The sequence below is a fragment of the Urocampus carinirostris genome, chromosome 6 (assembly GCF_059441175.1).
Source record: "Urocampus carinirostris isolate Australia breed hairy pipefish chromosome 6, RoL_Ucar_1.0, whole genome shotgun sequence".
Taxonomy (NCBI): domain Eukaryota; kingdom Metazoa; phylum Chordata; class Actinopteri; order Syngnathiformes; family Syngnathidae; genus Urocampus; species Urocampus carinirostris.
Window position 1 is genome coordinate 22,960,277 of NC_142354.1, and position 13,627 is coordinate 22,973,903.

Sequence of the window (13,627 nt, forward strand, 5' to 3'; positions counted from 1 at the left end):
AATGTGATTTTATTGACTTTACGATTAAAAAGGTTGTTATTTTATTTGTATTACTGCAACTGTTCTATGCCATTCTTTCTGTTGCCCAGTTAATGTTTTGAACGTTCCATTTTGTTTTGTTTCTTTAAATCCTCTAAATAAAAATGACATCAAAAAAGGGATTTCTTTATTCTGTTTGTTCAATTTTACCATAGCAATAAAGCATTCTGTATTTAGTTAATGTTACGAAGTTAAACTTGAGGCGATATCCTATAACAGAGTAGTCACGTGGTGCAAAGTTATTTTATTTATATATATATATATATATATATATATATATATATATATATATATATATATAAATTAATTTTTTGAGGGGAATAGGCGGCACGGCAGCTGGGTGGTTCGTGTGCATCCTCACGGTGCAGAGGTTCAGGGTTCAAGTCCAGCTACCGCAACCTCCCCATGTGGAGTTTGCATGTCCTCCCTCTGCCTGCGTGGATTTCCTCCGGGCACTTCGGTTTCCCCCCACATTCCAAAAACATGCATGTTAGGTTGATTGGCCGGTTGACTGGCTGGCAACCAGTTCAGGGTGTTCCCTGCCCACTGCCCGAAGACAGCTGGGATGAGCTCCAGCACCCCCGTGACCCTACTGAGGATAAGCGGTGCAAAAAATGGATGGATGATGGATCCATATTTTAACATTTTGGTTTTCTGACCCCTGTACTAAACCATGAAAAAAACGTTTTAGATATTATCTTAAAAAGCAAATCTTAATTTTGTTTCAGGTTTGATGCTTGTCAGATGAGTATATACCTTCAAAAGTACTTCTTATAATGACTGGCAGTGTAGACGGGATTCTCTTTGGACTACGGAGGCTAATCATTAAGCAAATACAATAATGCCAAATATCCTTTCTTCATATTTCAGGTGGCATAATGAATTGCTTTGGAGGAACTGGATCAACCAGTCCTGGTTGTTACTGCTGATTTAAGGTGTAAGCGAATACTTATGTGCAGCTTTGAAGGCTAAAAATGGTAAGGAAACCTTTATTGATATAGTTTAGAAATTGATTTTCTATTACATGATCACAATAGCTTTTGTTTTTAATTTCCTTCATTAAAAAAAAAAACTACATCCTGGAGTGCATCGTCTATCTTACTGGTTCTCATTGACATCAGGACCCGCCATTCTACCCCAATGATAAGTTGTGACCCTAGTAAAAGTATCGTTTCCACTTCTCAAATTTGTCCAACAAAAGAATTGTTCAGTTTAAAGCAGAGGTAGTAGGTTGTATTCACCTTTTTACCCCCAATAAACAAAATGACCAGCAAAACCAAATTGACTTCAAGTACAGTATATATTCGCACACAAGCCTAGATAACATATAATCAGCCCCCTAAAACGTATTTAAAATAAAGGCATTCTAAAAGAAATTAAAATATTATTAAAGTGTGTACCTAAACATCAAGAATTGTTTAATATTGTAGTTCATAAAAATTAATATACTGGCTTGAAATATAACATTTGAGCAATTTACTGTACTTTTTAGCAGTGCATCGATGGGAGACACTCATACCATCCTTTCCTTCAACTCAATTCCTGTTATCACTGATTTCCACTTTTGCTTCGCCTTATCACTAACCTTTTTGAGAATCCTTAGTATAAGCAGAAAGGAGAAATAAAGCCAACAAAATCACAATAAGATTAGATCAGATTCAGAATCACCTTTATTACCATTGAGTTGCTACAAAAAAAAATAAAGTTGCACTCCAGTTGGCAAAATGTAAGAATTTGAAATATAATACATCGAAAAATATTCACCTCTAATCTGGAGTATTCGCATCTAAATAAAAACTAAAATAAATAAAAACTATGTAATCCTTCTCAAACGTTTCGATTGAACAGGTAGAAGAGATCGAGCAGGGCATTATCGCTAAGGAGTGTAATATTTTGCCAAAGAAAAGGCGGGTACGGGTAAGCGACCCACATTTGGGCTCCGACCCACCAGTTGAGAAACACCGGTCGATCTCATTGTAAACGATGTTCACTCCATTGTTATTAAATGAAAATTCTGATTTTAACAATAATACAGTATATATATCCAGTATTGAGGAATAAATTATGCCTTGCGACTGGCTGGCAACAAGTTCAGGGTGTCCCCTGCCCACTGCCTAAAGATAGCTGGGATGGGCTCCAGAACCCCGCGACCCTACTGATCATAAGCCGTGTAGATAAAGGATGGATGGAGAATAAATTAGAATTCCCACAGTGCTTGAACCAGATCTTTTAAAGAGTAAACAGAAGGGTTAACGGCATGTTTTAATCCGGTCTGCTATGTGCTCTTTAAGGTAGCATGTCTTTTTCAATAAGGTTAATGTAGGTGGTCAGCTCACGCGGGTCCTTAGGAGGATTCTTGATCCTCTTTAGACTAATCATCATCTATACACTCACCACATTACGGCAGTGACGTGGTCAACTGGTAAACTAGGCCACATGGCAGAAGTGGTTAGACCCATGTCCTGGTTAGCCCCAAAATTGAACATCTTGAAACAGAAATATTTGCCCATTCTTACTTAAAAACGGCTCAAGGGTCATCATCGTTTGCTTGGCCATTCTAACCATTCCTCTGTAGATTCTGCTTTTTCTTAGCGCCCTGGTCCTGTTGGAAAGTGAACCTGTGTCCTAAAATCGTTGGGAAAATGGGCTCACTAGCACTTCACCGTTCCTGCTAAGACAAATGCTTTTTTGGGTTGGACTTAGAAGACCTGCACGTGACCTTGCACACTCCAACAGATTTTCTGCCAGAATGTTTGGTTTATCTATCTTCCCATCCACTCCTACCATCTTGCCAGTCCCTGCTGAAGAAAAGCAATCCCGGAGCATGATGCCACCACTACCATGTTTGACAGTGGGGATGGTGTTTTCAACGGGATGTGCAGTATTACCCTTGTGCCAAATGTAATTCTTTGCATTCATCTCAAAAACTTCAATTTTGGTATCATTTGACCAGAGCGCCTCGTTCAAAATGCTATCTGTGTCTCCCATGTGACTTCTTGCAAAGGGAAACCAGGCATTTTTTTGGTATTCTCTCAGAAATGGCTTTCTTCCAACTACTCTTCCAAAAAGGGCAGATTTAATCAAAAAACGATGAATAGATGTCTCATGTATAGATTGTCCCCCCTGTGTATGCCTGCAGCAGGTCATCCAATGCAATTATGGGCTTCTTGGTTGCGTCTCTGATTATTTTTCCCCCTGTTTGGCCCAAAGTTTAGAGGGAAGGCCAGGTCATGGTAGGCTTTGTTATTTTATGCTCTCTCGATTTTAATATAATCGCTTGTACAGTGCTCTGTACTGTTGCAATCTAGTTATCCGCAGTTAATATTTCTTCCATGTGTTTCAATTTATGTTGAAAATTAAGAATGGATTGTCCCAAATTGATAAATAGTGATCCCTCACTACGTTTGTCACCATGATGAATTTCTTTGGTTTGCATTGTTAGGAAGTCATCTTTGAAACCTAGGACGACGATCCCGACATCCTTGACCTGGAACTCGCGGTCTCTGAATGGTGTCTGCAGAGGTGCAATGTCTTTGGTCTGCGGAACTCCGACAGATTTGTGGTCTCCTAGTTCTACTCCAATCACCTCGCTTGTTTTTTGAACATTATGGTTTTTGTCGACGCCGCGTTGGCTACCTCCCATTTTTTCATTTTTTGACATCTGGTCATCAACAACTGATTCACTGTTATCTACGGTCTTTTTCAAATAAACTTGGTCATTCAAATAGTAGAAAAACTTCTGAGAGTCTGTCCTCGACTGTGGATTTTTCACGTTTTCTGTATCGATCGGTGATCCGAAGTTGCGCCCATCTGAAATGAGGAAGCTCTGCTTCTCGCTTAAGCTCTCGTCTTTCCGACGTTCAACACTGAACTCTTCGTTTTTTGCCTCCATCTTTGCGTGCCAACATTCAAGATGAGAGAACCTTTCCTGAAAATGTCTGTTGAGCTGGGGCAAAAACACCTGGTTTTCGTGAAGTTCCTTAACAGGTGTCCTCAGATCATCATTGTCCGGTTCAAATTTTACACCTGGGGATTCACACATAGCCAATGTCTGCTTAAAATTTTTTTTTTGTTCCAAGACGGGGTCATGGTTCGCTTGGGACGTATTTATTTGCATTCCGGTCTCATTCATTTTTGTCTTCAAATTCAACCAATTTTCCCTGACTTGCTCCTCGTTAGCCCTTTCTGTGAGGAATTTGTTGTCAGTCTGCCTGCCTTCTAGCTGGCTTAGAAGATGTTCTATTGTTTGTTTTGATCTAATGAGAATAGAGTTCAGCTCTTCCACTTCTTTTTTTTGCTTCGCCAACAACTCATCCTTACCACAGACGACCAATTGAACCTTTTCAAGTTGGTTCCGATGATCTTTCACCACCATCTTGAGTTGGGCGATCTGTTCTGATTGTTGGTCACAGAGGGACTTAAGTTCTCTATGTGCACTCTTGACAACATCATACTGTTCTGATAAAGACCTTTCCTTCTCCCGAAGTTCGCACAGTTCGTCCTCCAAACTTTTGTTCTCGGCTCGGGCATCCTCCAGGCGAGACTCTGCGTGATGAACCCTCTTTAGTAGTTCATCCTGGTCTTGCAGTTGACACCGTACCGTCTGTAGTTTTGTTCTCATACGGCACATATCTGCTTGATCTTTGTCCCTCTGGGTCTCAACATGAGTCAAGTTAGATGTTAGGGTCTCGAGCATTTCATTCACGTGAGTTTCATTTTCTGTGAGGAGTTTCACCCGCGCCTGAAGATTTTCGTTTTGTTTCTCCATCACAGCGCCCCACTTTTTAAGCTGAGACACTTGATGATTAAGGGAGTCATTATGTTTCATTAGATTATCTTCATTTTCTTGAAGGCATTTTATTTGCGCTCTCAGGTGTGTCTCTATCTTCCCACTCAAGGATTCATGATGAGCCAGTTTTTCACAGAGGAGCACATTTTTGTGTGTGAACGAAGCGTTGTTTTCTTCAAGGACTTGAACTTGTTTCTTTAACTTTTCGTTGCTGGTCTCTATTGTCATGCTCCAAATTTCTAAACATGTCAGCTTACGGTCATTCACCTTAGTCAGCGTTACCTTCTTTTTTGTTTTTCTTCTCGGGTCGTCGTCTTCCTCCTCCAGCTTGAAGATCTGGGAATTGAGTTGAGTCAACTCTCCATTGAGGAAATTGCACTGCTCAGTTGGTGAGATCTCATTTTTTGGAATGTCCTCAAGTTGGGCCCTCAAGTCTTTTTTCTCCATTTCCATCCTGGCACTTAGACATTCTAGTAGAGACAGCTTCTCATCCAGGAGTTTTTTCCCCTCACTTAATGTGGACTTTATTTCCAGATCATTGAAATAGTCCGCGAAAAAGTAGGTTTGTACTTGTTGGTCTTTTATACTACCCATAATTCTTGCTGATTCATTTCCGTTATTGACGATCAGAGTTGGACTGCACTGTGCCCTATAACTTTGGGTTTTGTTGCATGATTAAAGAAAAATAAACGTAACATAATAAATATAAATATAGTTTTATTTGCATGTATATGCAACTCAATGAAGTCATGCATAGGCTCATAACTTTCCCCTTTATGATATAATAGAAGATGCTAGATAAAAGGACTTTGGGGTATTATGTCATTAAAGCCTTGATGAGTGCACTGGATAAAATGTTGCTTATACCAACTCTGATACAGAGGACATTTTAAGACAAAAACAAATATGAGAAATTAAAATACATAATAAATAAATATTTAAAATATATATTTTAAAATATCAATATTTTTTATTTTGGTCTTTTCCATAAATTGATATTGAGACTTGCAGAAATTATACTTCTTTGGCTATACTTGATTGGGAAGTATAACACTTAGAATTTAGAAACTATAAATGTAAGGATAGCAACACATCACAATACAATAAATTGTACAATATTATCCCAAGACCATGATAAATGTCACATATTGTATAAAGAAAATGTTCCTTATACTGTACTAAAGAACGCTAAAAACACACACACGCACACACAAATATTTTGATCTTTACATAATACCAAAAATTAAGTTAAGAAGTAGGATTTGTTCATTTGTGATGAACAAGTACGGTATTTTTGACAGATTTCAAAAAATATTTACTGGTATGACAAATCCAGCTACCAGCCTTCCTGTGTGGAGTTTGCATGTTCTCACCGTGCTTGCGTGTGTTTCCTCCGGGCACTCCGGTTTTCTCCCAGATTCCAAAAACATGCATGTCAGGTTAATTTGCCGGTCCAAATTGTCCCTAGGTTTGAATGAGCCAGTGAGTTGTCTCTCTCTGTGTGCCCTGCCACTGGCTGGCAACCAGTTCAAGGTGTCCCTTGCTCACTGCCCGATGATAGCTGTGATGGGCTCCAGCTCCCCCGCGACCCTACTGAGGATAAACGGTGCAGGCAACGGATGGATGGATGGATGGATAATGATGACTGAATATTTGAGAACTGCCGCAGGATCCAAAACATTCCTAATCAAACTCAATTGTCAAAGGATAGGGAACTAACAATATTATCACAATACAATAACTATTATGATGTGACTCCACAATAGCATTGTGACTAGCCTAGAAGAATTTTCGATAAAAACAAATCATCAAACTACTGTAAAATAACCAAATATTTGAAAAAAAAAAAACCACGCATGGAATGCGGCATCATGGTCTGTTCATTCACAAGGTTGTTCACCATTATTGATGCGGGAGAAAAGTTGTTGATGGATACGATGCAAAATAATGGTAAATGGTCTGGATTTATATACCGCTTTTAAAGTCATTCAAGATCTCCCAAAGTGCTTTACAATGTGCTTCACACTAGTGAAGAAACAAAAACAGCAAAGACCAGAGAATAGTAAAGATCATTAATAACCAGTAAACAAGAGATTACTGAAATCCTTGAGCTTCAAGTCCAAAATTTAGGAATGGGCGATGCTAATTGGTGTCAAAAAGAACCTCTCAGCTTCAAAAAGGTTGAAGCCCCCTGTCTCAAAGTGTTTACATTTTAATGCCGTGGTGAAAATTAGAAAAAAAAAAGCCAATCTTATTGCAATGCATACAATGCCATACATTTCTGAGTATGTCAAAAAAGAGGCGAGTCTCTAGGTCGTTCCTATAAATAATAATAATAATAATAATAATTTCCTTTGTATTGTCATTCTTTGTAACAATGTACACAGAACGAAATGTCGATACACCTGACCCGTTGTAGCGAGTCGATGCAGCCGCAGCCAGAGGGCGCCGCCATTATACCAATTAGGTATGTCTTGGTCGAGGCGCGAACCAGCGACCTCCCAGTCTCAAAGCGGGCACACTACCATCTAGGCTACTGAGGAATGATTTTTAAAATAAATGCAAACCGAATGCTCTCTCGGGCTGCTAGAGGGCAGTGTTGAGACTGGTTAGGATGGTGAGTTGGTCGAGGTGTAAAACTCCATTCATTCAATTAATGGATAAAATAAAACACTTACCTTGACCTTATGTAGGTTTTAGATCAGGGCATGGTGTAGTCTGTAGTTTGCAATAATCTGTGGCCTGTGCAGCCCTTTGAGACTCCTTGCGATTAAGGGGCGTCACAAATAAACGTGACTTGACAATTAGGAGTTTCGATACTGTAAATGGTCTGTATTTAGATAGCGCTTTTCAATTCACTGAAGACCTCCGGAAGTGCTTTACAATGTGCTTCACACAAAAATATTTGCTGGGAAGGTTTATAATGATTTATGGGAGTCCTAACAGACACAGCGGCATAAAAGTCAAATTAAATTGCACCTTTAAATGAGCCACTAGAGGGTAATAAACTGCCAGAAATGGAACCAACATTTAAATAGATGTTCTGCTTTAAGGCTTGTGACATGATATATAGTGCACATTTTTATAATATGACATCACAACTTTGTCATTATTGTCAGATACAGATTGGTTGTTTTTATTTTCCAGCGGGTCCCATTTCCGGATCAAGTTTTTCTCTGCCTGTGATTTTGTCTCCCCCCTTTTTCTTGTTCATTTGTCCTGGTAACCTTGTTATCCTGCCACAATTATTTCTTTTATTGCAACATTAGTAATGATGTTTGAATAAGCAATGTTTGTAATCTGTAAATTGGGTCACGTTGTTGGAGTGTGATGTTGTGTGTTTGTGTCAATAAAGTTTGTTAAACCCAGATGTTATCTCTAAGGATAATCTAAGCCTGGTTGTTAGCCTGGTATAGAACAGGCCGGCTTTAGAGAATACAGTGCCTTGTGAAAATAATAGCTCACCAAGATTTTTTGGGGACATACCACATTTCAGGCTTCAAAATCAATTTCTTTCTAAGAATTAGCAACATGTGAAACACAATCGAGAAAACTAACCACGTTTATCCAACACTTTATATTGTACTAACAAATGAAAAATTGAAAAGCAAGTGTTGCAAAACTATTCGCCCTCTTTTGCTAAACATTGTATCCCTTGGGATGTTAGCCTCGTAGTAAGCCTGGTATGGTGGAGGCTGGCTATGAAGAATGACTCAATTGAACTAAGCTTAATTTGATTTTTGGCAAATTTTAGCCAAAATAACAAATATATCCCGGCCAATATCCCCAGAGGGTGATTTAAAGGGACAGTGTGTAATATATAGTACCTCCTAATAGTACAAAAATATTTTATTCAGTAAAAAATATTTGAACATAGGCACAAATACATAAACTATCATACCAATATTATTTTTATATACACATTATAGGTTGAGAAATTTCTTTTACATCGTGGAATCCCTTTCTAGAAGTCGCCGCCATGTTTGTCTGGCATCTTGTTGGTATGTGTGCTCTTGGCACTGGTTTTTGGTCCTATCAGACAACACGGTGCTGTCTAGTGGTCAAATATTACTCACTGAGGCTTTAAGCGCAAAGTGGAATACTACACTGCCAATTAGGCACACACTAGCCTTTAATAACAGGACATAACAAAATTTTAGTGTGGCAATTTCAATATCATAATATTGATTTTATTGTTTTCTCCTTGCTAAAAAACACTTAAACTTACTTTTTCACCAGATAAAATGTGAGGAATATTTTAACACATCTTTATTACAAAACACAGTGGCTGCAAACAATTTTAAGGCAGATAAAATGCCTCTTTATAAGAGCCTAAAAATTCTTGTCAGGTTATTAACAAATAGATTGACAAGACACAAGTAAACAAGCTAGACCTTGTCATATGCGACCCTAAAACCCAGACACCTTCAAATTTATGTAACAAGTCATATATGACTCAAATGGCAATTTTCCACAGACAAGGAATCATTATAATACAATAACCTAGCATCTGCGAAATAGATCAATTATGTTTGATAGGTCAGTGGAAAATATGGTAATAAACAAAACTTGAAAAAAGACTAGGCCCACAAAGGAAAATATTAGACAATATTTTACAAGTTTTCTAAAATGCACAAACCTAGATGTTTTGGACCGATTGTGAAGACTACTCGTTGCGGACTTCAGGTGGCCCTCATCTGGACCTGATTTGTTTGCGAGTTCCTCGTTGGCAGCTTTGCTGAGTTCAAGCAGCCTTTGGAGATGGCAATTTTTCTCTTTCAATTTCAGAAGGAGTCTCTTGTTCTCCTCCGTGATTTCATTCTGCTTTTTCAGCTCGTCATCTTTACCGTCGAGGCGAAATGTAGCTTTCTCGTACTGTAGTTTGATGTCCTTTAACGCTGCCTTCAGATCTGTAATTGTTTGGTAGTCCTTTTCTTCAACCTCCCGCAGTTTGTTGCTTAACTTTTCCTTTTCGGCCGAGTCTTTCTTCATTTGAGATTCCGCAATATCGATCTTCCGTCGTAAGTCGCTTTGATCGTGCAATTGAGCCCGGATCGTCTGGGTTTCCTTCCTCAGACGGTCATGCTCCAATTTATATTGTTCCAGCTCAGCAATGAGGGTCTTGGTTCTCTCCTTTATTAGTTTTTCGTTTTCTTTAAGGTCTTCAGTTTGCACTCTTAAATCACCATTTTCTGTTTCGAGGTCCGCCAACTTCTCACTGAGCAGCTGGTTCTGTTCGGCCAGCCTATCCTGGTTTTGTTGAAGATCTCCACCCGGGGCTCCCAAGTCCCCGTTGCTTCCCCAAGTTGTGAGATGAGCCAGCTTTTCGTTGAGGTGACGGTTCAGCTCGGTCAATTTGGCTTCGTTTTGCTGAAAAGTTTTAAGTTGCATCTTCAGTTCTTCGTTTTCTGTTTCCATCTTCAGACTGGGGGAGTCACACAAAGCCAGAAGTTTTTTGGGCTTAACCAAGCAGTTTTTCGGATGGTCTCTTGTTTGCATGTCAACATCTTTTATTTCCATCTTCAAAGCCAGTTGATTTTTGTTTCTTGCCTGTTCTTCAGCTGTGGTGTCCAAGAGGTTTCCGCAATTATTTGTTAGTATTTCATCCATCTGCTTGAGTTCAAGCTGTCTCTGAAGTTCTTGTATTTGTTGCTTACAACTATCAACAAAGGAATCCAGCTCTTCTTTAACTTCATTTAGATAAACAATTTTCCTATTCTGTTTTTCTAACTCGTCGTCTTTGCTATAGATTAAAAATTGAGCTTCCTCAAGTTGGAGTTTATGGTCATGCAATGCCGCCTTGACTGCAGCAACCTGCTGACTCTGTTGATCTTGAATGAATTTATTCTTCTCTAGTTCCACCCGTACCTCATCATTTTGTTTTTTCATGAAGTTGGCCTCTTCTTCGACCTCGCAAAGTTTGCTGCTTAGCCGATCCTTCTCTGCCATCCCCTTTTCCATGAGGGATTCGGCATCGTCTATCCTCCGTAGAAGGTCCTCCTGTTCTTGTAAAAGAGACTCGGACGTCTGTAGCGCCGTCCTCAAACGGTAAATTTCAGTTTGATCTTTCTCTCTCTGAAATTCAAACTGGGACAAATCCGCCATGAGCGTCTCGATCTTCTCGCGCAAGCTGTCCTCGGTTTCTTTCAAGGCCTTGACTCGCGTTCGCAGGTTTTCGTTTTGTTTATCCATCCTCAAGTTCCCACTTTCCATCTGAGACACTTCATCCTTGAGAGACTCATTCTGCTTGATCAAAGTATCCTCGTTTTCTCTGAATTGTTTGACTTGCACCCTCAGGTCACAGTTCAATGTTTCCATCTTTGCTTTCTGAGACTGGAGCACAGCCAACTGATCATTGAGGGACTTTAAGTTATCACGTGCCTGGCTGTTGTTTTCTCTAAGGTCTTTAACTTTGCCCCTCAAGTCACTATTTAAAGTCTCCAATTTAGCATTCTGAGATTGAACTTGGGCTAACTTGTCTTTCAAGTATCTGACTTCCTCATCAAGACAGTTTTTGCTTTCTTGGAGTCCCCTAACTTGTGCCCGTAAGTCTTCTATTGCCGCCTGGCTGGCCATATTGTCTTGGAAGCTTTCCATAGTCAAACTACCTGTTTGAATCTGACGTTTCTCGTTTTCTTGATGGGATTTAACTTGTGCCCTAAGGTCAATGTTCTCTCTCTCTAGCGTTTTCATCTTCAAACTCAGTGATTGAAGCTCAGCCACCTCACCCTTTAGGGAAGCATTCTGTCTGATCAGTGAGTCCTCAATTTCCGTGGGAATTTTCATTTTCGTTTTTAGCTGAGCAATCTGATCTTTGAGGGACAGAATCTGCTCCTCCTGATTGTTGATATCAAGACTGGTCGGGTCTGCAAGCGATCTTAAGTCTTTGTTTTCTTCCTCCAGCTGTGTAATATGTGCCCTCATGTTTTCGTTGCTTGTTTCTATCTCCATGCAACGACATTCAAGCTGCGCCATCCCAAACAGCACCTCCCTAAAATCCAAGTTCTCAGTGCGAGGTCCATACTGTACCCAATATTTGAAGACCTTGTTTGGGTCTATAAGAAGACCTTCTTTTGGTTGAGGATTAAGCAACGAAAAGTCTTCTTCGCCCATGTCCCTCAGCAAATGTGCAAATTGAAGACGACCCAATGTTTGGGACCTCAAATCATGTTTTGCCACTTCCATCTTGATTTTCCCCTCATCATTGGCACGCCTACTTGCATCAAGCAACATGGCTCCTTTGGTTTCCAGATCTTCAACAGGTTCCTTGTAATGTCCACGGCTCAGCAGAGACCTGTTTATCCGGGACATTCTTCAACCCGTAAATACAAAATGGAGATTTTGGATTATCCTCTCATGCTTTGGGTGGCTCAGAACCGGTGCAGGTAAAATGGAAAACATCCCTACTGAACATAACCGGCCCGCCAAGCAGATGATTGGATCCTTAGGTTTTCAAAATGCCACTCGGTGGGCTTAATTTACCCCAAACACAACTTTCTTTTGACTTTTTGAATATCACATTATGTTGATTGGTCAGAAAAATAGAAATAAATAAATAAATCATTTTCAGATTTATGACAAAATAAGACACAGAAATTCACTGTAAATGAGATACATTTTGCAGGTGAATGCATGGTTACAATTATTACATCAAAATGACATTACTGGCTTGTAAAAATAGTGATGAAATCATTTCACATTCATAAGCTTTAATTTAAGGACGACACGTCGATGACTGCTGTTATGACATCATCACAGTTCCTTGGGGTAAGCAGAGAACTCTGCATTTGGGCTCGTGGTTGTGGAACTAAACTAAGTCCTGGCCGTGTTGAGATTGTCATGATTGTTTTCTGTTATTAGTGTCAATAAATTTGTTCAAACCAAAAAATAATATTGTGAATGTGCTTGATTGCTGTTGAGATTGACAAGATTGTTTTCTGTTATTAGTGTCAATGAATTTGTTCAAACCATTAATTGCTGTTAAAAATGTAAAAATTGTTAAAATGTTATATTGTCAGATATAACGAAATTGTGAATATGCTTAATTGCTGCTAAAATTATCGAGAAAAATTGTTCAAACCTCACATTGTTTATTTGCTGTTAATAGTGTCAATAAAATTGTTCAAACCCAAAAAAAGTATTGTCAGATATAACGAAATTGTGAATATGCTTAATTGCTGTTAAAATTGTCGAGAAAAATTGTCCAAACCTCACATTGTTTATTTGCTGTTAAAAGTGTCAATAAAATTGTTCAAACCAAAAAACAAATTGTTACTTCTGCATTGCAGGAAGGTTAGGGTCCCAATCACTAAGATATTCATTAATCCATATTTTTAAGCGCTTACTTTTACTATCTTTACCCCCAACAATCTTCAACGGTCTTTATGCAAAGAGCTGAGTAAATTCTGAAGTACTGTCGTCACTATTTGTAACATGTAGGCCTTTGTTTCTACATTCCAAAATGGGAACCTAACTCGTTGTAGTACCGCAGCTTCATTAACTGTAAATGTGGATATCATGTGATCATGTTAATTTTTTAATTTCAATGCAGATCTTGCTTTGGATGTCACTGTATGGTCACAAAACATTTCTTGACTGGAGCAAGATGATGGATCGATAGATGAACGGGCAGACGGGCGGATAAATTATAGATATAATGGGTGGTATTCATTTTACTTCAGTTACTCTGATGTGCCACATCCAAGATGGTGGAATCTATTTTGTCTACCAAGATGTGAAAGAATAAATTGTGTATTCAGTATGAAAGTATAATCGGCTTTGCCGTCGCAGACAATTCAT

The 13,627-nt window shown here is 39.0% G+C and overlaps 2 protein-coding genes across 2 annotated transcripts; both read right to left on the bottom strand.

The window, feature by feature from the left end:
• Positions 1–2,526: 2,526 nt before the first annotated feature.
• Positions 2,527–5,632, bottom strand: LOC148364277 (uncharacterized). The gene has a single exon (XM_088338335.1). It carries the CDS (start codon positions 5,420–5,422, stop codon positions 3,344–3,346), a length of 2,079 nt encoding a protein of 692 aa, XP_088194461.1. The 5' UTR covers positions 5,423–5,632; the 3' UTR covers positions 2,527–3,343.
• Positions 5,633–8,996: 3,364 nt separating this feature from the next.
• Positions 8,997–12,469, bottom strand: LOC148364278 (uncharacterized). Its single transcript, XM_088338338.1, has one exon. The coding sequence runs from the start codon at positions 12,137–12,139 to the stop codon at positions 9,332–9,334; it is 2,808 nt and encodes a 935-aa protein (XP_088194464.1). The 5' UTR covers positions 12,140–12,469; the 3' UTR covers positions 8,997–9,331.
• Between the last annotated feature and the right edge of the window lie 1,158 nt (positions 12,470–13,627).